Source organism: Podarcis muralis, chromosome 3, assembly GCF_964188315.1.
Source record: "Podarcis muralis chromosome 3, rPodMur119.hap1.1, whole genome shotgun sequence".
NCBI classification, from domain to species: Eukaryota; Metazoa; Chordata; class Lepidosauria; order Squamata; family Lacertidae; genus Podarcis; species Podarcis muralis.
In genome coordinates, this window is record NC_135657.1 from 65,583,044 (window position 1) to 65,606,719 (window position 23,676).

Below are 23,676 nucleotides of genomic sequence, written 5' to 3' on the forward strand. Positions count from 1 at the left end.
AACATTTTAATGCTACCCATATCGAGCTGAAATGCATGAAATCTGCCATAAATCTGATGTGTACATAGACACAGCAAACAGAGAAAACTATTGGTTAGGAATAAGGTTTATGGAGCAGTAGATATTTAGGCAGTATTACAACAGTATATTTGCTTTGAATTGCCAAGCTTGTTATGCTGCAATCCAAGCAAAACCCTAGGGAGATAATACTGCAATAACCCTCATGGAAAGATGGTTTATATATCAACCAGATGATCATTAGCAAAATAAAATTTCAGAAGGTATTGTGAAAGCTGTTTCATCCTCAAAGCCCATGAGAGCCTTTAATTAAACTAAATATTTATTGCTTTCACTACATTCGGAGTCAACAAAGAAACTTTCGTTCTGTGAGCGACAGGTAACCAGCACTCCTATCCCAGGAAGAGGACAAAAAAATGTTAGTGGAAAATGCAAGTGTGGAGTTGTTGCTGTTGTTGCTGTTTTAGTGTACAAAAAGGGTGCGTTTTAAAAACACATTACTGAAACATTATACACTAAGTGCAAGGAGGAGGAGAAAGAATGACAATAGAATTATTACTGGCTCAGGGTGGTGGCGAATGGATCTTGCTTGGAAAGTAACTGGGATGGCAGCTTAAACAATGCATGCTTACATGGGAATGTATTCTACTGAACACAATGGGACTCAACTTCAGGATTGTGCTCCACAGCTGTTACTATGCACACAACATGCAAGCATGTCACACACTAAAACACTCCAGTTATTTGGCTTATCAGATTGCACTTTATGAGAAAGAAGTGGAGTGGAGGGGGGCGGGCGATTTTACTGGTTTCTCTAAAGGTTCAAAAGTGGCAGTTTGTTAAGGGACAAGAAGAGAACCGGCCATTCAAGGTGGTCAGCTGTGTTTTGATTCTCAGGAAACAGCTCCGACTGCAGCGAATCACAGCAGAGCAAGACACCTTTGCTCGAAGCACTCAAAAATGTACCTTGAGAATATATATATATATAGCCATCCATAACTCTACCGATCCACAGGAAAGAAATAACAGTGGGCCTCCCACTTTCCACAGAAAATTCATCAAATTTTGCCATGCAGGTCTCTTCAAAACTTTTTCTACCTCCTATCATGCAGAATGAGGGTGGGGTGTGGATACTAAAACATTCCCCCCCCCCCACTCCAATATATAGATATAGATACAGTATAGATACATCACCGAGCGCGAAGCTGAGAGGAGAAAGGAGAGCGGCGTGCGCGCCTTTCCGAACCGCTTGGCCGCCGAAGGAACTGACCTTCCTCCGCCTGCGCTTCCATTTCCCCCTTCAGGGCCCTCTGGGATCCGCTTCTTCGGCTGGGGAGAGACTCGCTTCGGCCCCTCGAGCGCTGCGCCGCTTCCCGCGCTTCGCGACTGTTGCTCCCGCTAATCGCCAGCCGCTACCGGCTCGCGCTCGCTCGGCTCCCTTCCCTCTCGCTCGCGCGCGGGGAGGCGCTTCGATACAGCGCCACCTGCAGGCCCGCTTCCCGCCCAGCACCCACGCGCGCCCGCCCGCCCTCGGGGCCGCTTTTTATACACGTGACAAGCTGCGCGGTGGTCAACGTTTCTCTTCGCCGCGGCGGGCAGGTGGCGTGGAGGCGCGCGCGACCTTCAGCTGGGAGACGTACGTTTAAAATGCCTCAGATGTACTATCGCCTAATGGTTTTGCATGTAGTACCCACTACTGAAATGTGAAAAAGGACTCAACAGCCTGGCTCATAGATTCCCCATTTTTCTAGTTAAAGTGTTTTTTCTAAGAATGGCTTTTTAAAACCCAGGTCAAGGGAGAGATTGTTTTTGCTCCTGCAGGTCCTGCACTTCATACTCCCCTCCCCGCCTCAAGTTCTCTGAGGGAGTCCATGCTAGCAAGGAGCTGCAGTTCCTTTTCTGAAGAGGCACACCAAATCCCCTCAGTTTTTACTTTTAGAAAGTTAGTGAAGGTAATTTTGCTCCAGTAGATCTTCCTTCTTGATTAGTTCCGAGAGTCATTGTTGCTGCTTATGTCTGGAATCGGCTGGGCAGTTTCTTCTGTTTTCTACTGCTGCTTCAGTATGTTTTTATAACGATGTTGTTACTGTTAAGACTGCAAAGTGGCTGTGTTAGTTTAAATGCAAATACATAAGTGCACAGATGAGGAAACTTCAGTGATTGGTCTGTTTAGGGAAGTTTTTAATGTTTAACATGTTTTTAATATTCTATTGTGAGCTGCCCAGAGTGGCTGGGGAAAGCCAGATGGGCAGGGTGCAAATTGTTTGTTTCTTATTATTGTTGTTGTTGGTGGTGTGGCCAGAGAGCCGGGTTTGAATCTGGGACAGACTCAGCTGTGATCCTCACTTGCATGAGCAGCTATCCCTTTAACCACTCTGTCTCATTGTAAGGATAACTACAGCTTTGTGTTCCTTGTATTTTTATGCTGTGAAGTGCCCTGAGCTCTACAGATGAAGGACAGTATACAAATTTAATTAATAATAGTAATAATAATCCATGTAGTAAATCAGTAAAGGATAGCACACAACTTTTCTCATTCTCTGATTATTTCTGTAAATTCCCAAAGCCTAACCAAACCTTATCCATGTGTAAAGCAAACATATGAACATACATGTTATACCCATTTTTTCCTAACTGTTAAAGGACTCAACCAAATCCTAAATCAGCTTCAGGCGAACTGAGTACCGTATTTTTCGCCCTATAGGACGCACTTTTCCCCCTCCAAAAATGAAGGGGAAATGTGTGTGCGTCCTATGGGGCGAATGCAGGCTTTCGCTGAAGCCTGGAGAGCGAGAGGGGTCGGTGCGCACGGACCCCTCACGCTCTCCAGGCTTCGCACACCTCTCCGCAAGCAGCGGGAACCCAGCGCTGGGCTCCCGCTGCTTGCGGAGAGTTGCCTGCATGCCGAAGCCTGTGCGCGCTCAGCTCAGTGCGTCCAGGCTTCGCGGACCTCTCCGCAAGCAGCGGGAGCACTCCCACAGTTTGCAGAGAGCTGCCTGTTTGGGGGCTGGGGTCGGGGGAAGCTCGAGCTTCCCCTGCCCCAGCCCCGCGCCTGGGGGGAAAATAATTTGTTTCCCTTTATTTCCCCCCCAAAAAACTAGGTGCACCTTATGGGACGGTGCGTCCTATAGGGCGAAAAATACGGTAACTTTGAGCAAGCACATTCCAACTGTAATTTCTCATATATGATGAAATGGGAAAAATAACAATAAAGCTCAGAATATAATAACAATGAACCTGCTATGAAGAAAAGCAGAGAAAACTAGTATTATATCTCCAAAGGCTCACAACTAGTTTCACGTGTAAAGCTGGACTCTCCACTTGTGATAGTGGCATTTTAAAAACATGTTTTGTATTGTGTATGGTTTTTTTCCCCCCAAGGGAAACAAGCCATATGTCCCACTTAGGTTCATATCAAGTCACTGTCTGGATTGTGGCATTTACATGGACATACACATAAGAGGATGAATATCAATAGCATAACTGCAGATTCCCCTTGGGACAAATAGTTAAGACCTTTTCCTTGAAAGGGTTTAGACATGGGTAGGCAAACTAAGGCCTGGGGGCTGGATCTGGCCCAGTCACCTTCTAAATCCGGCTCGCGGGCGGTCCGGGAATCAGCATATTTTTACATGAGTAGAATGTGTCCTTTTATTTCAAATGCATCTCTGGGTTATTTGTGGGGCATAGGAATTCGTTCATCCCCCCCCCCCCCAATATAGTTCGGCCCCCACAAGGTCTGAGGGACAGTGTACCGGCCCCCTGCTGAAAAAGTTTGCTGACGCTTGGTGACATGAGTTTTCTTGATTTAAAGGAGGGAAAAGGCATAACATTACTTAGGTGGGGGGGGGGGTCTAAAATGAGCAACTGCCTAAAGCAGTCTGTAACACTGCACATTGCAAACTTCATATTGCATCTTAATTTTGTTTCTTACAGATAAAAGTGTGAAAGATCATATAGCTGCCTAGGGCATCCTTCAATTTATACATGTGTAATGATCTTCCTGAAATCTGCCTGTGAACTGGTTTTGAATCAGAATTATTGTGGAATATAAATTTTTAATTGCTTTCTTGGGCAAGTTGGCTCCTTTGCAATTTGCATTTCTACCTGGGATAAAGTAGAGATTTGTTATTTATGTGGGAATAGGAAGATGCATTTGAGAACCATAGATGTGGGGTTTTGGGGTTTTTTAACATATTTTTAAACAGACACATTTAAACATAAACATAGAAGGGTCATAGAAGCCAGTGGATTTTCATCTACAGATTACCAAAACTTTTTGCTGGCAAGGTATCAGTGCTTAAACTTTATATATAAATTATAAAGATCAATGTATTACCATATAAAACAACCAGCCAAGGAAATGCTTAAGTTGGACCATATCAACTAAGATATGCTAAGACTACCATCAGAAGGTGCTCTAATATGATGCACTGAAGAGCAAGTCACACACAACCACACACACACACTATATACATATAAGAGGACATACAAAATGTTCAATTATATGATGGTCTACAAAAACAGATGAAAAACCCTAAACATTGTAGGTGAAACCCAGGTGTGCCACTCTGCTTGTGGAAAGAACTTTTGATCCAGCAGACACCTCTAACAGTAGAAATGTAGGGGAGCCAATTTCTACTATTAATTGTCTAGGTCACATGACACCATATAAATGTTTTAAATTCATCAGTGTTCAAAATTCTAAGACATCAAAACCCATCTACAATACCAGATTCCTATTTTCCCATTTTGACTACAACATCTGTCATTGACTTGTTGAGTTTCTTCATGGAATTCGCCATTTTGGAGATTTTATCCCATTTTTCTGATTCAAGAGACTGATGTAACACATGCCTTGTTTTTAACGCTGATATTGCTTCATCCAGCTGCAGCATCTTATTGGAAGTATGTAGAAGACTGCTTTCTTTATCAATGAGCTAAAGAAAGAAAATTGTGAAAGAAAAGATGTTCCTTAGGAACAAATATTAAGCAAACATTTTTTAAAAAATACACTGAATACCTGTTTCTTCTCTTTCCTGACAAGGAAAAAGGAAGTGCTTGGGAAATGGCACAGTGAATCTGGGCTGCAGCAACTGGAGGATGCTTAACCCATTCCTCTTTCCTGAAAATCACCTCTCAAGCAACCTTTTGCCCAAAAGGTGCTGCAAACAGACATACTGTATCAGGTGGTGAATGGCTGCAGTGGTTTTTCGAATGGATGGTGTGACTAATATTGTGGGAAAGGCTTGTGAATAGTGAGCTTTATGTTGATTGGGAATTCGTACCATGCTGCCTAGAAATTTTCTCCAATTTTAGTTATATAGATATAGTTATTATAGATATGGATAGTGTGTCTATGTATTTGGATTTTTCAATGTAAATCATCTGAAATTGGGCTTATGGTACATCTGTATATTTTAATCATGTATCTGGGTTTTCCTTATTGTAAACTGCTTAGAAATTCATTAATAGTAAGAAGCCTACTTACAAAGAAAAAAGTAAGAGGTCTACAAATGGATGAAACTAATGGATAGCAAGGTCAGTTAAGTATATTGGGAAAATGTTAATTCCCTTACGTTGTGGTCGCAATCCAGACTGGGTTGCCTGCAGCTGCTTTTTTTAAAAGAGGAAAGACTGGTGCTAATCACATTTTTAAGCATCATGATATGCATAAGCATAATATGTAGTTTGGCCCTAGGCTTACAAGCAAAAGCAAATTAGGTTTGCAGTTATATTTGTGTTTTATAATAAGACTGCAAACCTATGCATGCTTTCTTGGGAATACTTCCACAGAATTCAATAGTATTTACTTCCAAATAAACATACATAAGAGTACAATGTAAGGATTACTCAGACTTCATAAAGTATGTACAAATTATATAAATGCATATTTCCCTCACTTACACCTGCTTCCACTTCCTTCCCTTCCCTTTGTTATTTTATTTATGTCAAGTATTACATTCTAAGCCACCTTGGGGGTATGGTCCTTTGGTACTCCATACACAATGATAGTGCTATATAAATAATGATGATGCATTGTCCACCACATACATCATCAAATAAAGTAGGGTTTGTCAAGGGAAGCTCATAATGGCAAATGTACCCAAATTATCAGTAAATAACATGTTTACATATTTGTCATGACTATATTACTTCTGGTAACAAGCAGTACACTTCTGAATACTAATCGCTGGGGATGTCAAGCAAGCATTAATATGTTCATGTTCTGTTTGTGGGATTCACAGAGGTATCTGCTTTTCTTATGTTCTTATATATACATAGCAATTATCTATTTGGGCTCCAACTGAGCCCAAAATGGCTTTGTTTGCAGATCCGCAGCTTCATTATAGACTGTATAAAAGAGTTTACCTGGTTCTGTAGATTAGATGCAAGATCGACCAGCAGAACTTTGTCTCTTTTTAGTTCAACATTGTCCTGCTCCTCTCTGTCCAACAAGGCTCTTGCTTCAGTTACTTGACTGCTCATTGTTGCAATGCTTAACTTAAAAGATGTGTTTCCTTTTTCCAAAATTCTAATCTGTTAGAAACCACAAACAATAAATAAACCAGAAAGTTTATTTCTAGACTAAAGTATCAAAATAAAAATGTTTCAGAAATGTTTTGTCTCTGAAACTAATGTCAGTGTACTGGAAAAAGAAAATGTCACCAGTGTTGAAGCAATGATTCTTTAACATCAACTTGGCTGGACTGGTCATGTGGTTCGGATGTCTGCCAAAGCAACTACTCTATTCCCAACTTAAGAATTGAAAGCAAAATACTGGTGGACAATAGGTAAAGGGGCCCCTGACCATTAGGTCCAGTCATGGAGGACTCTGAGGTTGCGGCACTCATCTCGCTTTACTGGCCAAGGGAGCTGGCGTTTGTCTGCAGACAGCTTCTGGGTTATGTGGCCAGCATGACTAAGCTGCTTCTGGCGAACCAGAGCAGTGCACGGAAATGCCGTTTACCTTCCCATCGGAGCAGTGCCTATTTATCTACTTGCACTTTGACATGCTTTTGAACTGCTAGGTTGGCAGGAGCAGGGACCAAGCAACGAGAGCTCACCCCGTTGTGGGGATTTGAACCGCCGACCTTCTGATCGGCAAGCCCTAGGTTCTGTGGTTTAGACCACAGCGCCACCGTAAAAGAGGTTTAAAGATGTTCTTGAGGCAAATCTTTTAAAATGCAGTATAAGCATAGATAATTGGGAAACACTGGCCTGCGAGCACTCCAATTGGATAATAGCCTTTACCAAAGGCGTAATAGAATTGAAGAAGCATGAACATGGGACAAAATGAGCTAAGAGGAAGGCACGTTTGGCAAATCCTCACCGTGATCAACTCCCGGCCAGAAACCTATATCTGCACTGTGAAAGAATGTGTGGATCCAGAATTGGCCACCACAGTCACTTAAGAACACACCGTTAAGACCATGTTTATGGAAGAAAATCTTACTTGGCCACAAGTGGTTCCCAAAGAAAGAAAGAAGAAGACAGTTTGACCCAGTCAGGAAAAATCCTTCAGTATCCCTTTATGCCTAGATTAGTGTTCTAATGAACCTGCTAAGAAATTAGTCCTATTGCTCATTTTCAGAATTATAAAGCACTAAGAGAATCTCTGGGACGCGGGTGGCGCTGTGGGTAAAACCTCAGCGCCTAGGACTTGCCGATCGCATGGTCGGCGGTTCGAATCCCCGCGGTGGGGTGCGCTCCCGTCGTTCGGTCCCAGCGCCTGCCAACCTAGCAGTTCGAAAGCACCCCCGGGTGCAAGTAGATAAATAGGGACCGCTTACCAGCGGGAAGGTAAACGGCATTTCCGTGTGCTGCGCTGGCTCGCCAGATGCAGCTTGTCACGCTGGCCACGTGACCCGGAAGTGTCTGCGGACAGCGCTGGCCCCTGGCCTCTTGAGTGAGATGAGCGCACAACCCTAGAGTCTGTCAAGACTGGCCCGTACGGGCAGGGGTACCTTTACCTTTAAGAGAATCTCTAGCATCATACAACCTTATCCTCAAAATCCTGGAAGATGTTATTTTCCTGTTTCAGGAGTTCTTGGTGCCTCTTGATCTCTTGATGCAGATGTTCTTCACGATCTTTCAAAGTAAGAAACTGAGCAATGCTGGCAGAGTGTGTATAGCTCTCCTCCTTGAGTGCTTTCTCCTGTAGCAAGTTATACAAGGAAGGGTGAACTAAGCATGAAATTACATATCTTGTACAGTTCTTGAAAGCACAGCAGTTGATCAATGGCATTTGGAGTAATAACCAAATAATTCAGTTGTGTAGCTGGACCCTTTCCTATGTCTGCCTACACAGGCTTTAACTTCCTACAGCTCCTAGTTAATTGGCCTCCTTAATGAAAGCTCCCAGCAAAAGGTTTGGAAAAGCATGCACTTATAACAAAGGACAGCTCAGGAGGCACATGCTTTTAGTACCTAACCAGTTGTACAAATGAAATTGGTTAAAACAGGTAATAGGAAAAATATAGAGCACAAGTCTTCTACATGACTGTTTTTTTGGCAAGCACAACTCACAATGGATACACATCCATATTTGTCTACTAGGAAGATAAATGAAGAATCAGTTTCAAATCCAAACAAGTTCTGTGTGTCTTTAATCTGTTTGGAATCGGGAGAATCAGGTGCAGTGAATAAATGTATCCAGCTCTTCCTATGCAATACCCTTGAAAACACACTCAGGTCACTCAGATTTTCTTTTCCTTGTTTCTTGGTGTCTGAATTGTCCTAACCTTATGCTTTTGCTCAACACTCAAGGGATATTATATAATTATTATTATTTTCCCAGAGTGTTATTTAAACACTGAAGGAAATTATTTATACCAAGATCTCACAATCTAATTTGCATGACATAGATGTATTTTAAAAGTAGTAACATTTTCACCCCTGGAGAGATAGAGGAAGAATGAATATTCAGTTGGCCTACTTCTATCAGTGGCTTTCAGGAATTTACAGATTCTTTATTCGTCAACTATTTACTGGTTTATGCAAATGAACTATAAAAAATAATTATTTGGCAACTTCCAAGCACAAATGTGTTGAAAAACAGGAACTCTCCTATGTACAATCCTCTGCAAATAGTTTATATCAGTTGGTTAGATTGTTTCTTTTCTTACAATGTTTGTTTGTCTGGTAAGTTCCAAGAGCCTGGACCGCAGTGCAGAATTTTCCTTGTTCAGTGCTGTATAATCACCCACCATTTTACTTCTTAAGAAACGATCCTGTTCTGCTAGTAGCTCTCTCTCACGTATTTGTTGATGAAGGAGAGATATCTCATTCCTAACCAGAAAATGTATGCACATTTTAATTATCCAATCATTTATATCCTGCTTTTTGATTCAAGGAACACCTAACTTCCTAAGACAGCTTCACAACAATTAAAACCCACAGTAAAATAAGTCGCCACAATAAAAAAAATAAAAAAATCAAATCAAAGAAACACTTGAACAGATAAAGGAATGGGTTATAATAGAAGAGCAATAATCAACTGATAAGCATGCTCTCCAAACACATGGATGAAGCCTGGTCCCTTGTGTGCTGGGGTACCCAATTCCAGGCTACGAAATGAAGTTCTGCAAAGACAAAACTTTCTCTTTCCTGCAGCAGAAACTGTATTACTAAATCACAGCAGTTTCAAAACTGTAAGGCAGGTCCTCCATATGGGAGACAATATGTTTCATGACTGGGTCAAGAGCTGGAAGTGAATTGGCTCTTATTTCTTTTAGGCTACTTGGATGCAACCGATTATGAATAAAGGCATGAGTGGGCAGATAGTCATGTAACTTTTGTGGATATTTGCTGAGTTTAAAACAATGCTACCTCTACTAGCCTTCACAATCTGCCAGATTCATTTGTTGATACCGTAGTTCGTGAGTGATTTGTTCTTGCATCGCTGCTGTTTTCTTAAAGATCTTATCTTCCATTTCATTCACAGCAGATTGAACTTTCAATAACTCCTGCCTCTTTTCAGAAAGCTGCAACTCCACCGCCTTCTGCTGTTCTGACCGTTGCTTAACCTTGATTTAATTTCAACAGGTGAAAGAAGGTAAGTATAGGTTATCACAGCTCAAACCTGGTTGCATGAATATGTGTCAATATTTGGGGCTTACAAATGGTTGCCATTCTGCAGTTTCCCAGATAACAACATCATGTGTGCAGATGAAGTTTCTGGATCCTTTCACCAAAAAGAGTCCAAAGATATAGCATGAGTAAAACACACACACAAGCAACTGAAGGCTTTATACAGGGGGATTCTTGCTTTATTGAGTTTGTATGAACACAGCCAAACAGATGGCCTGCTCTATCAACACCAGTCATCTGTTTTTATATGGTGATGACTAATTCTAGGCACCAACAACATCATAAGATGCCTAAGCTGGCCTTCTTTTCAGCAACGAGACTGAAATAGTATCTCCATAACTGTGGTGTAATATCCCCCAAACCAGATTGGGTAACAGTCTTGAGGCTTTGACCTCCCCTTGTAGCCGGTTGCTTGGTTGACTCATTTAAGACATTTTGGGTCACTTTTCCTAAACTCTGGTCTGAATCATATAGGCACCTCTGGTGTGAGATATCTAACTGCTGTCCTCCTCTGCCAGACTACAATGATAATCATATTGGTATTTGCAGTAATTGCTAGAAACAAAGTAATCAGATTACCTTTGCTTGTAGTACAAGGATAGTATGTTCTGTGTTACTCAGGTTCATCTGTTGCTGCTCTAGTTCCTGTTGAGCACGCAGTATCTCTACCTCTTTTGCAGACATCTGTCTGTCATTTTGTTCCTTCTTTCTCTTTGGTGCTATGATTTCTTCTACCAAAGCCTGTTTCTCTTTCGAATGACACTCTAAAGGAGGAAGGGAGGAGAATGTAAAATTCCAATTCCAATTGCTAGCATCAATAGGAATTTATTTCTAAAGCCTAAAATAGAACACTTAAAAAAAGAAGTCCAACTATTGTTCCATAGTCAAATTAATTGACACACCATTTGAGGAAGCACTAACTGAAATGTAACCAAATCAAAAAGTTTCATTGCTGCTTTCTTTTAAGCATATCATTAGAGCTGGATTTAGAAGAGCTCAGAATGAGAAGTGGGGACCCCCAATTTCTTTGCATGGCAAGGTCCCAAATCCTCCCGGGATGTTGGAATAAAGACACATGAAACAGTATTTTGGGTTAATGGATGAAAAAGGCCACAACTTTATTGGTTACAGAATATGAGTGATGTTGGCTTGGGCATTGGAAACCACACAACTATATCCGACTCCTGCCTTTTCACAGGAAGTCTTGGGAGGGTTAACCACCAGTAGGGTGAGCCCTGCTGACACACATCAACTAGGAACTCCCTCAGGGTCACCGCTAGGGGTCGTGCCATGGCCTTAGCCCCCTGTCTGGGGCTTCGGACAGAGACCATGCCCCCCGGATTCCTTTAACGGAATAACCTTGAATTAGGAGGGGTAGGTGATGGCCACTACCTCCCCTCCCCTTCAACCAAATACTCCAATGCCTAGCCGCCAAACCTTACAGAGTTGTGACAATTTGCTACGAGGTAGGCGAAAAACCAAATGGCTGGTTCCAATTTGCCAAGTGGAAAAAATTCCTACCAGACCCCTTCAACAGGCGACCAACCAAGGTCCATAGTAAAGTCAAGAGATAATGAGCCTAACCTTAGGGAGGGAGGGCGGGAGAACTGAGCGAGCAGGAAGAAAAGGGCGAGAGTCCTCAGTTGCGGGCAGTTTAAATAGCCCGCACCATGCCCCCAGGATGACATCATGGCCGAGGACCCCCCAGTGGCGCTGGGGCTATCCCGCCCTGTGCACATGGGTAGGGCTTGCTCCCAGCCCGCAACGTCATTTCCCCAGGAATGGGAAATGGCTTTCTCATGTGTTGTTTTTTATTTTTGTGAATAATCTGCCCGATCTACTCATGGCAAACATTCATTAAATGTATTGTGTGTTACCATATGTGCTCCTTAGGGAGACCTTAAAAGCTTCTCTTTCTGTCACAGAATGCAGATCTACATTACTATAATGTCCAGGGTAGAGATGGTTACGAAATTCATTAAAAGTGAGCAAAAAAGTGACATCTGTCGAAGCTTGCATGCTTGCACAAATTGAAGTTCAAAGCGTGATACAAAGCTTGCAGTCAAGTAACTATATTTTCATGAATCGTAACTTGTATAATTCTCGAGATACTGTTCCCAAAGCCCACATCATTGAAAAAAATCACACCACTCTATTCCTGCTCCCCTTTTTATTGGCCTACTTCTCAAAAAAGTCTTCATCATTGAACCATTATCATACAGATATTCCTTGTTAAAGAAAGGCTGAATGCATACAGGTGTGACCAGTATTACAAAAAAACAGAACAGAAGAGCAAAGGCAGCCAGCTAAAGCCAGCCACTGACACAGTTTAATAAAATATATTTTACAGAAATGATCCAAACTCAGGTAAATACAACAACAGTTAAGAGATTAAGTGAAGGGGTAGATGGTGTATCAGCAATGCACGGGGCTAGTAGTTTTGTCAAAGGAGAAAAAGCGAAGCTGGGAAAAAAATTAAGTTGTTTGTTTAGGTGTCTGCCCTGCAGGCAAAAAAAGAAAACAGGGCCAACAAGGGGGCTGCTTGGAAGCAGGAGACCAGTGGTGGAGGATTGTAAATAATAATACAGAATGTCAACTGCATATAATATTATAGATCGCAGAAATAAGTTAAAAAACCACACCATTCTTCTGTGTTACTTTTGTGTTTCCAGGGGGACGATAATTTGCATCAAAGTCAACATCAGTCATGACATTTTTGAGCTAGAGACCTACTTTTCCAGCTCAAAGATATAAATCTCAAAAGCAGAGGAATTTCAAGGTTGATATTCAAACTAAGGGCTGAATTGAATTACTGGACAGTTAGAACACAGCATTTTGCATTCATATTCTAAATGTGAGGCTTCAGAAAGAAAAGCCATTTATCCGAAACTGCCTTTGGATAGGGATGATTTCAAGAAAGGAGATACAATGAAGAAATGTATACATCACCAAAATAGTGTGACACTTAAAATCATACAAAGTGATGTGCTCAACTGGATAATGGATGTAAAGTGAAAAGGTCAAAAGAAGTGCCTTAGGCAGGAGGAGCTGCAGGAACCACTCAAACATGTATCAAAGTTAATAGTGCAGAAGGTGGGGAGAAGGGAAAGTAAACCAAAAGGAAAATGTAATAAATAAAACTATGGTTTTGAGCAGTGCTTTTTTTGGGGGGGGGGCGCAGGAGTATGCATACACCTAAACATTTTGTGAATCTAAGTTTGGCCTCATTGAGGGGCAGTATTTCAATATGAATAGGAAAATGAGAGTGCCCCTAACCATTTTTTAAGAAAAACACTAGTTTTGAGTGTGTAAAAAGATCTTTGAACAAGCAGTAAGATGATATTAAAACTAGAATATTAAACAGTATTAAAAATGGAAAACAAGAAGAAACCCCAAGACTTCTTGAGCAAAAGTAAAGATACATGCTGCTTTTTAGAAAGAGAAATAAAAAACAAAGATAGTATTTAAAAGGCAGATAAATTCAGAATTACACATTAAATTCAAGAATGCAAACATATCCTAGTTCATGAAATTCTTGTGTTTGTGGAGACTACTTGTTTCTCAATCAAGGCTTGAAATATAGTTTAACAGTAGTCAAAGCATGCTCATTGTAAGTCATGATGCTGTATGCTTATGGAGAGGCCTACAGCACTTCTGCAGGGACCAATGTTGTGCTTTTCTATGCTGCCAAGCTTATGCTGAAAATTAAGAAAATGCTCTTGTGTAATAGTTGATCTCGGATTTTGGAAATTTATACATTTTTTTACTGTATGATTTCATGTATAATTGTCGTAAACCACTCTGATTACACTTACACACACACACACACACACACACACCCCATATAGCCATATATAAATATGTTTTATAAATAAATAAACTTTACTATCTCAGTGAATTTGAGAAAGAGACAACTTTTAAAGCAAAATTGTCAAAGGGAAGGTAATATTCATGGAAACTGTAACTAGGGAAGGAAAGGCTACCTCTTCCCTCTCCAGCTGCATTCTTTACAAAGATCCCGTCCTCCAAGCTACAATTAGGCATGAAAACAGCCTTCCATTGGCAGCAATACAGAATTAAAGAAAGCAAAAATACAATTACATTACAGAAAGGATAATCAATAAACTCCATCACTGGAAACAAACTATACTTATCCTGAAGGCATAATTTGAAGTAGTGATACACACTTTCACCACGTGGTGGTGGTATTCTTTTTTAAAAGAATAGCACGGGGTGGGAGGGAGTCGGAACCCTGAACCTCACTCTTCAAAAATGCAGCATTTCTATCTATATTTACACATGCTCCCTATTAAATATTTTGCTTCTTTCACCTTCTGTGTAATGATTTATCAATATAAAGCACCACTTGGCTCTTCAGAACTAGTAAAGGTCCAGTGGTTTAAAAAGGTTTGGTTTAACAAGGAAATTATGTATCCAGCATAGTTCCAGATTACCCGAAACTCAGTCGGTTTTGTGTTTATGCCCATGTTCCATTCTTCCTCTGCCAAGGTAATAGTCATTTAAATAGGAAAAGTACTAGTTTGTCTTCATCAAAATTGCAACCTTTCTTCAATGATATTAGCTATTTGGATTATTTACGTTTTAACATCATATTTCTCTTTTATCTTAAATGTTACCTAAATAAATAATAAGAATAATAATTTTATTATTTATACCCCACCCATCTGGCTGGGTTTCCCATGCCACTCTGGGTGGCTTTCAGAATATATAAAATATCTGATACAGGGCTGCCTTCAGAGATGTCTTCGCTTCATGCAGTGAGGGAACCAGCGGAAGACCCTCAGAGGAGGACCTCAGTGTCTGGGCTGAGCGATGGGGGTGGAGACACTCCTTCAGGTATACTGGACCAAAGCCATTTAAGACTTGGTCAGCACCGACACTTTGAATTGTGTTCGGAAACGCACTGGGAGATGCTCTGGAAAATGAATTTAGGCTTGCTCTGTTTATAGAATATGTATCTAGGTGTTATGTCTACCAACAGACCTTTCTCCCACAATTGCCAACTCATTAAGCCAAGGGTTTTCCTTACTCATAGTGTTCAGAAGCTAAAAGCCTCCAGAATTTCCCACTGTTTACTGTATAAAAAATAAAAAATTTGAGGGCTGTGGTGAAAGAAGACAGCAAGACTGCATGTCAGACACAGGCAGTGTTTTTTTTTTTCTAGATAAAAGGGTGCCAGTACTCACCATGAAGTTCTTACAGTAAGTGCCACACTTTTAACCAGAGCTTTTTTTCTAGGAAAAAAGAGTGTTGGTACTGTGTACCCTTGAGTAACACCCCACCCACCCAGAAAAGCTCTGGTCACAGGAATAACACCAAATTAAATATTACCATCAGCCATGTTGATCTGGTTACTAAGTTGTTCCCTCTCTGTCTTCAGTATGTTCAAACCACTTTCTTTTCTCTTTAGCTCCAGCTGAAGGCCATCAGAATAAGACTGTAATTCCTGTGAACAATATTTATTATTATTATTACTACTACTACAGTACATTGATAGCCTAACTAAGGGAGCAAGATTTACATGTTCAACTGGAAAATACTGGTTATGCCACTAGAGAGATAATAAAGAAAAACCACCTGTAGCTTTTGCAGCATTTGTTCTTTTTCAGATGCAATGAGAGGTTGCAGTTTGGTGTGTTTTTTAGCCTGATCACGAGTGATGACAGCAAGTTAAGGATAAAATGCAATTTGAAATTAATGTTAAAAAAGAAAACTGTCGAATTTTAAAATAGAAAACTGTCAAGCTGCTTTCATTCAGCTACCATAAAAATGAAATAATTCATTCCAATGTTCCTTTTCAAGTATTTATTTTCAATACAGGCACCCCACCACGACTTATATGAATTCTGTACACCCGCAACTAGGTTTGTGTGTGTCACCACAAACTAAACAAATAAATGATTTGAAGCAGGAAATAGGCAAAAATGGCACAGAAAAAGTGAGAGAGTTGAAGAGTGGGCAAATACAGTTTGCATGGCTACTTCGAGTGTGTCGCTGCCCCAACTCACGTACGCTCCTTAGCTTTCTTCCTCTGGGCCAGCACCACTCTGCACCTCTACCCACCTGCCCTTCCCTCTCTCCCTTGTTTGTGTCAATTTTGTTCCTTGGGCAGGATCCAAGAGTTGCCTGTCCTCCAATCATCATCGCCGTCGCCCTCACCACCCCACAAGCAGGCAGCAACATTATTTCTTGGGGATGGGGGACAAAATAGATAAAAAGAAACCATCTCCAGCAACTTTCAAGACTAACAGGGAGAGCACCAACAGGCCCCACAGTGGCTCTGGGCACTTGGAGCCACCCAGTCACTGATTCCCAGCTCAACTTTCTGGTCACCAGAAGCAGGCAGGGCATGCATGTGCAAAGGCACATCGCCACCTGAGGAAGGCATGTGGGGACCTGCTGAGGGAGACCCGCTTTCCACCCTCTCTATATAGTGCCCTCCCTATTTTACATGATTTAATGTATTCATGTGGAGTCCAGGAACGTAACTCTTGTGTATGTGGTGGGGGGTGGGGACTCCTGTATTCCATTCCTGTGATTATTTAATAGATTGGCTTTTAGTTAATGGTACAGGATATAGAAAATTAGCTTCCAGTTCAAGGAAGTAAATTTGCTGTTGGAGGTTCTTGATGTATTCAGATTCTATGCTTGAAGATGAATTCTCCATTTCTAAAACCAAACAAAATAATTTTCATTTCGTAGAACATTTAATTATCAAGCAGAATAAAATCATTATTATGCATATTTTTTAAAAAATATTATTATGAAACAATCTGCTTTCAACAGTCATATTTAACATTTTATGCCTGACTTCTCCAACAACTACTTTGATGAAATGACGAACATGACCTATGATGCATTCTGCTAAGTTTCCCTTTTATTCCCTTTGACCTCTGTTTAAATCAATGAGAAAATTCTCACAAAGAGGAGAACTTTGTGCACATCAGAGCACACACTGCCTCAAGAAATTAACTGATCCACTTTTCCAACTCCTTCATCTCATACTATTGCAGTTCAAGTTATCAAGACTGAGAGATATGTCCTCATTGTTCAAAAACACTGTGCACTGTATGTAAAGGATATAAATGATACCTGACAGATTAACTAGACAGGTTCCAGTGGCAGTATTTCAAGAAAATATTTGAACTATTCTCCAAATATCCTGTAGTGTTCTACAATGAATATACTAACAAAGCCCAGCTAAATTAAGTTGAAGTATTTAGATGTAATCTGATTTTATTGCTTTGAATATAAATCATCTAAATATTTCACAAACAGGTTTTAAAGGAACCTAGCTACAAACTGAGAATGTGCACTACTGCATATCTTGACATAAGGCCCTGAGTGATCTAAAAGTGTATGATAATCCTCCTTATATTTCACTTCTACATGAAAAAATAATATAATCAATAAGCTTTACACCAATGTAGTGTTTATAGGTTCAAAGACACCAGCAAATATGTATGCTGATAGCTATCCTTCCATAGTTCTTTTTACCTCAAAGCTGGAAATGAAGCAGAACAGCACATTAGGGGTTAAGTCAGAATAAAGTCAATGCAGAGTATTAAACAACAAAGTGTTACAGAGGGAGTCTATAAAAGCATAGCTGTTCTATGGGTATATAAGGTACTCTTTGTTCAGGTTATTACAGAATTGGAGGGGAGGGAGGGAAAGGGAACAACAGAAATACTTTAATACGTTAGACAGTTGGCCTTATTGGAAAGCTGCACTGAATTAGTGGTTGTTTCAGAAAGCAGTTTCCAGCACCACCTGGCCTCCTTATTACTACAGATCCTCTCACCTCATAAAAGCAAGCTGAAATTAGTGTGAAGCCAACCACCCCCCAAATCATTTTAGTAATAATAATAAAAAAACAAAAACTGAAGAAAGAGTGAAACACCTTCCACATTATCTCAAATTATCTGAAAGTAGAAGGGAAGTACTCTCTGGCTTCTGCCACCAGCTAATGGACACAGAGCCACTAGAAAGTTGCACCAAGGCAAGGGGAAGATCAACCTGGTCCCATCTATTTGCCAGAGAAAGAGCAGCTGAAGGAAGATTGTTCTTTCAGGAAGGAAGGAATGTAGGAAGCAAGCAAGCACTTTGCTTCAGCTGACAGCTGCCCTGGGATGGCAGAAGCAAAGGAAATGACACTTTGGCTCCAACCATTGGCCAAGGAACAAGAGTCAATGGGCCAGATTCACCTAAGTTGTTGAGCTAGTGGAAGCCAGTCCCCCAAGTTCAACCTGACTCCCACACCTTGCCCAAATCTGCTCAGGAGAACCCCCAGAACAGCACAAGGGGGAAGGGGAAATGCTTGCATGATGATGAATTTCACCAGCTGTTCAGGCAAGTACACCAGCAAGGGGAGATCAGCCTGGCATGAACTGAGTATAAATGATTGTAGCTCACTGCTTCGTCCCTTGTCTTCCTTTTTCCACCACTCCTCTTTCCTTGGGTGTCTTGACTTTTTAAATTGTAAGTCCGATGACAGGGTCTGTTTCTCCTTTGTATTGATGAAAGCCACTATGGGAGGCAATAATGGTCTGAAAAGCAGGATAAAAATTCAGCAAATAATAAAATAAAAATTGCAACACCAAAAGCTTTTGATTCCCCAAAAATGTGTCTACATTAGCTGAAAAGGTATTAAGGAAAATAGCATAATTTATTATGACATCCTGGCCTCCTCTGAGCAGACTGGCAGGATATAAAATTACAATAATAATGAGTACATTTATAGCTCATCTTTCTACAAAGGAGCTAAAGGCAGTGTACACAACCCTTCTCAATTTTTATTCTCACACGGCCCAGTGACCATGGCTAAGTGGGGTTTTGAATCTGTCTCCCAGATTCTACTCAGTCACTCCTGCCAACCACGTTACATTAGCACAATGGTGTCATTTCTCAATGGAAAACAGAAAATACTATGATACCTTTAAACATGGTGGTTGAAACGAATCCATGCTAGCTAGCAAGGTACACTAAAAGACTTACAAGTGCAATCCTGTACAAGGCTACTGAGCAAGTTCCACTGGCTTACACCCAGGAAACTGATAACAGAATTGCGCAGTACATAGTTTTCCATTGGTCAAGTCCAGGGTGGGGAAATGACCCGACCTAGAGGCCACATTTCTTCATAGGCAACGTTCTGGGGGTCCAATGCTAGTGATAAAACTGTGCCCTTGTGGGATTTAGCCTGGGGATAGGAGCTGTGGTCTGAGAAGGGGTGTGGCTTGGGAAGAGTCCCAGGGACCAGATAAAGAGATCTGGAAGGCTGTATTTATTAGATCCCAGGTCCCAAAGTGCTGCTGATTGGATAAAAGTCTTCCCTTCCCTTCCCTATCGGTGTGTCTCTGAGTGTTCATCTCACAGCAAGTCTTCCATTAGTGGAGCAGGAAAGGCAGCGATTTTTTGAGAGTCACCCCTCGAAGTCCTCATCTTGTCTAGAGGGTTAAGATTCCCTCCAGAGCAAAGTGGGGCGGGGGTGCAGACGGAGATACAGTGGGGAGGGATAATCACTGAAAATTGCTTCCTTTTCCATTCTACATTTTAAAAACTAGCATACACATACACACACACGCGCGCGCGCTTTTTAAAACACTTTTATATTTTAATCATAATTACAGCAAGGATAATCACAAGGATGTATTTGGTGGGGTGGTGTAATTAAAAAAACACAGAGGAAAATATTAAGATTGCTAATATAACCGGGCAGTTTTATAACCGTTAGAAGCACAGTTGTATTTTACCATGGCGATTCCTGTCCTAAATATCCGTTACCCTTTTCAGGCAGGTGGCATCAAGGAGTTCACGGCGCAGCTGCTTATTCCAGCACTGCAAGAAGAGTAACAAGCGAGTTTGTGCAAAAGCGGGTTGCAACGTGAAACAAGAACTAAACAAAAAACCCACTTCCCTCGGCGCACCAAATTCCGGGTTTCAAGGGAGAGCAGAATCTGCCCCCGCCCCCACCGGCTGCCTATCAAACAGCGAAGGGCTTTTCCTTCCCTTCAGCCGAGGGCTCCCCATAGAGGAAAGCGCCCCGGGAGGAACCGCCTCGCCTCACCTCGCCGGAGCGGCGGTCCCGGTAGCCATGGCGACCCAAGCTCCGGAAACAGCTCCGCCAAGCGGCGCTTCCTAGGGGCGGGCTCGTATTTGGGAAGCAGCGGCGCTGATTGGAGGATTGCGACGCACCTGATTGGCGCGTCTTGCTCCGAGCAGCTGCGAGCCATGGGAACGCCAGCTGCGAGGCTTTTCCCTTTCGCTTCTTGCAGGCGATAGGCCAACTGGTGGGTTTGCTCCGAGCCTGCCTGGAAATCGCTCCCTTCCATCTGCAAGGCTTTCCAACGCCCAAGCCCTGCCTTAAGCGAAGCCCTGCTCCGAGTCCCAAGCTTTCCCTTTTCAGAGCAAACGTGGAAATTCTCCAAACGAAAAGGTTTCTTAGGAAAAGTTAAAGGAAGCTGGCCGCGGAAAAGCGAGGGCTGCACATCTCACCAAGTCATTCCTTCTATAGGTGGACAAGTGCAGATTGCAACGTGCCCTGGGGGGGTCTCCTGGCGGGATGGAAAATAACTAAGAATTATTATTAACCCGTAGGCGATGCTTACTTGGTGCTGCAGAAAAAGGATCAGAACAGTGCTTGGTTAAGGGCAGGAGATCTAAGCAGACCTGGGAATATTTACACCTGCCTTCGAGTACTACTTAGCTAGGATGACATTATAATTCTACAGCCAGGCTCATATTTATATGCTGTTTTTTTCCAGGCAAGTCCATCAGGTGGCTTACAATATATAGAGTAATACTGCTATAATAAAATAAACCCAATGAAAAGTCAAGGCAATATCTGTTTTTTCTTCAAAACTTTATTAGCTCAACGTTTTCTAGGAGATACCTTAATCCAATAGCGTGCAAATTAAAAAAAATCCACTATAAATATATTTGCAAACTCTAGACACTAAACACCCGGAAGATTACAGTTTTGGGGTCAAATTCATATTTATTTATTTTTACACAATTTCTAGTGTCATTATGGTCCCATTTCCTTTCATCTTTATCACAAACCACCGTTAATAAAAACAGTAAATGGAATGCATTCTCAAGCAATTGGATTATCAATCAGCAGATTCTGGTCTTCATGTGGCAACACTTTATTCTGAAACTGCTTATCATAAAGAGGTTTTCAGAGTGGAAATGTAGTACATAACAATCATAAATTATCAGCAGCAAAGTAACCAATTTTCAAAACAGTTGAAACTTTATTTAATTTCAAAAGGTCCTGTCCAGCAGGACATACGGCAAGAGAATGCTATTCCTTGTGTTCTAAGTTTTGTATACATGTGCACATACAACCCGTGTATTACCTAATGACGATATTAGATCCATGTGCCAGGACATATTTAAACAGTACTAGTACATTCTGCACCAACAAAAGACAACAAAAGACAGTGTTTAGGCCATCTTGAAACAAAAGGCACTCGCTTAACAAGGCCAGGCATATGTTACAAAGTGTTTTTGATGCAAGTTAAAGCCAACATGATGTACAAAATGAACATTAGCAGCCTAGTTGCTTAGGAAGTTGCTGGGAAAATATTGCCTTGAGTATGCTACTGGATTTTTTGTTGTTGTTTGCCAAGCTCCTACACAGATATAACGTGTATAAGAAACATATTGCTACTTAAGTACTTTGAAACTTTAATCTAAACCACCACAAACAAAACATTGTTTTCAAATGGCTGTTCCACTGATAGCAACCATAAATAGGTAAATGGAACCTCCATTTACAAATGTTGTATTACCTGGGACAACCAACAAGAAATGACCATGATGTTCAAGCCCTGCCTGTGAGCTTGCAAAGCTAAATGCTGTTGGAGACCAGACTAGATGGACCTATCATGCAATCCAGAAAGGTATTTCTTATGAAAATGGAGAGGAACCGAATATTTTTTTAAACTGAGCCGTGTATTATTATATACAGTGGCACCTCTGGTTACGTACTTAATTCGTTCCCGAGGTCCGTTCTTAACCTGAAACTGTTCTTAACCTGAAGCACCACTTTGGCTAATGGGGCCTCCTGCTGCCGCCGCGCCACCGGAGCACGATTTCTGTTCTCATCCTGAAGCCAAGTTCTTAACCCGAGGTAATATTTCTGGCTTAGCAGAGTCTGTAACCTGAAGCGTCTGTAACCTGAAGCGTATGTAACCCGAGGTACCACTGTAGGAAGAAGACTGCTAGTACAATGGTTCATGGCCACACCATTGCTACAAGGAGCAGTTTGTGTTTTGTAATGCCAGAATCCTCACTTTGGATTGTATGAACAATTGCCTCAGTGAAAGAAGCTTGGTGAGAGGACTGGTGTATACTTTGTACTAAAAAAATTAGATATCGAATACTAAGTTGTAGATCTGTTTGCTTGAAGTCTCATACAGAGGTAAAAAAATTAGTTTGGAATATTGAAATGGTTATTTAGGTAGAGGGAATGACTTTGCGTAACAGCTTTATGTTATGAAGTGTCATAGTGCTACAAGAATTACAGATCAATTGTATAAAAGTAAAAAAATAACAAGACTAAAGCAGTGCAGTAAAAAGCAGTTTTAAATCCATTCAATTGACTGTTTAATCTGAGAATGTACTTTTCAATTTAAAAGCTACATTTTAAAACTTAGTATCATATTCACATTGGAAATGAAATGTAGCTCTGGAAGGGAGGGGAATTAATATTTTATTTATCACAACCATCCCGTGCCATACCTTATTTTACTCTTCCCCTTTCTGAGCAAATAATTGCTTCCTATTTAAATGAGCAAAACTTATTTTCACATATTTAGTTTTGGTCCTTTACCAGGATGGATGGAAAAGTCAAATTAATACAAAATTCTACACAGATGCTCAATTGAGCTGATGTGCAAGGCATGAACATATTTTTTAATGTATGTGTGTCATGCTATAAAACATTTAATTGAAGTAGGAAGCAAACACTGACTAAGCAGGTGTACCCACTTATTTGGCTTTTTGTGGAGTGTTTTCAAGTAACAGCTACTGGCATAACCATTTAGCAACTTCTCTTTTTACTATATGGCTGGCTCACATCTCCTCTACATTGAAAACTGTCCCTGCCCACCATTCTTGAAAACCAAAATGCTAATGTGTGAAACAGCTATAATTCTTGGGAAAGTGCCCCCACAATGGCAAACCTGACATTCACACACGATGTTTCCACGTATTAACCAGGTCATATATGCCATTTACATACATAAACACAGGCATATGCATGTCAGAAGATTACTCACATGTAAGAGAAAAATATTTTTCAGCGGGCTTAAATTTTGAATTCTAATCAACTTGATTATTTAACTAACATGATTCTTCCGTTCATAACTTTATATGCACTCTAGCAGAGTTCTGTATTTGTGGATGGCTTTTCTGCAAATCTAAATCCAAGTTATATGTTTATTTTGAGAAGAATATTTACATTATGCCCCCCCAACAGGTTACTGGCTGAAGTGCATCAGGGTTTTCCTGCCTTCATACCTCAGAATAAGCTACTCCTGA

The 23,676-nt window shown here is 41.1% G+C and overlaps 2 protein-coding genes and 1 long non-coding RNA gene across 12 annotated transcripts in view; 1 reads left to right on the plus strand and 2 right to left on the minus strand.

The window, feature by feature from the left end:
- Window positions 1-1,679, minus strand: part of TPD52L1 (TPD52 like 1) — a 27,360-nt gene extending 25,681 nt beyond the window's left edge. The window contains exon 1 of one of the 5 annotated variants that reach the window (XM_028723327.2): window positions 1,659-1,679. Coding sequence is in view for 2 of the 5 variants with exons in the window: in XM_028723322.2 (XP_028579155.1) it covers window positions 1,289-1,310 (22 nt within the window). In the remaining 3 variants the exon portion in view is untranslated. Of the gene's footprint in view, window positions 1-1,207; window positions 1,462-1,658 lie in introns of those variants that run through there. The other 4 variants (XM_028723322.2, XM_028723324.2, XM_028723325.2 and 1 more) reach the window with 4 other exon arrangements.
- On the plus strand, window positions 1,543-13,262 carry LOC114594119 (uncharacterized). Of its 5 annotated transcripts, none has more exons than XR_013392252.1 (3): window positions 1,543-1,617; window positions 9,965-10,075; window positions 12,783-13,262. It is a non-coding gene; the product is annotated as an uncharacterized LOC114594119 (long non-coding RNA). The 5 variants fall into 5 exon arrangements; XR_013392254.1 differs by having other exon boundaries at window positions 9,968-10,075; XR_013392253.1 differs by lacking the exon at window positions 1,543-1,617 and adding an exon at window positions 4,988-5,180.
- On the minus strand, window positions 3,394-20,299 carry LOC114594115 (uncharacterized). Of its 2 annotated transcripts, XM_028723319.2 has the most exons (12): window positions 20,195-20,299; window positions 19,881-19,965; window positions 18,544-18,677; window positions 16,710-16,800; window positions 15,709-15,787; window positions 15,463-15,577; window positions 10,690-10,874; window positions 9,892-10,046; window positions 9,147-9,309; window positions 8,021-8,176; window positions 6,391-6,558; window positions 3,394-4,958 (listed from the first exon to the last, which is right to left on the minus strand). In XM_028723319.2, the coding sequence occupies exons 4-12, from the start codon at window positions 16,796-16,798 to the stop codon at window positions 4,758-4,760; spliced, it is 1,311 nt and encodes a 436-aa protein (XP_028579152.2). In that variant the 5' UTR covers window positions 16,799-16,800; window positions 18,544-18,677; window positions 19,881-19,965; window positions 20,195-20,299; the 3' UTR covers window positions 3,394-4,757. The 2 variants fall into 2 exon arrangements, with proteins under 2 accessions (XP_028579152.2, XP_077782148.1); XM_077926022.1 differs by lacking the exon at window positions 20,195-20,299 and having other exon boundaries at window positions 19,881-20,188.
- Window positions 20,300-23,676: the final 3,377 nt, after the last annotated feature.

Bases quoted from the DNA above. Each gene is read 5' to 3' on its own strand.
- LOC114594115 (XM_028723319.2), bottom strand. From the start codon at position 16,798: ATGGAGAATTCATCTTCAAGCATAGAATCTGAATACATCAAGAACCTC. The intron at 15,788-16,709 runs ATATCCTGTACC...TGCTGTCATCAC, and splicing joins GAACTGGAAGCTAATTTTCT to TCGTGATCAGGCTAAAAAAC. The intron at 10,875-15,462 runs GTAATATTTAAT...TTCCTCCTTTAG, and splicing joins CCAGATCAACATGGCTGATG to AGTGTCATTCGAAAGAGAAA.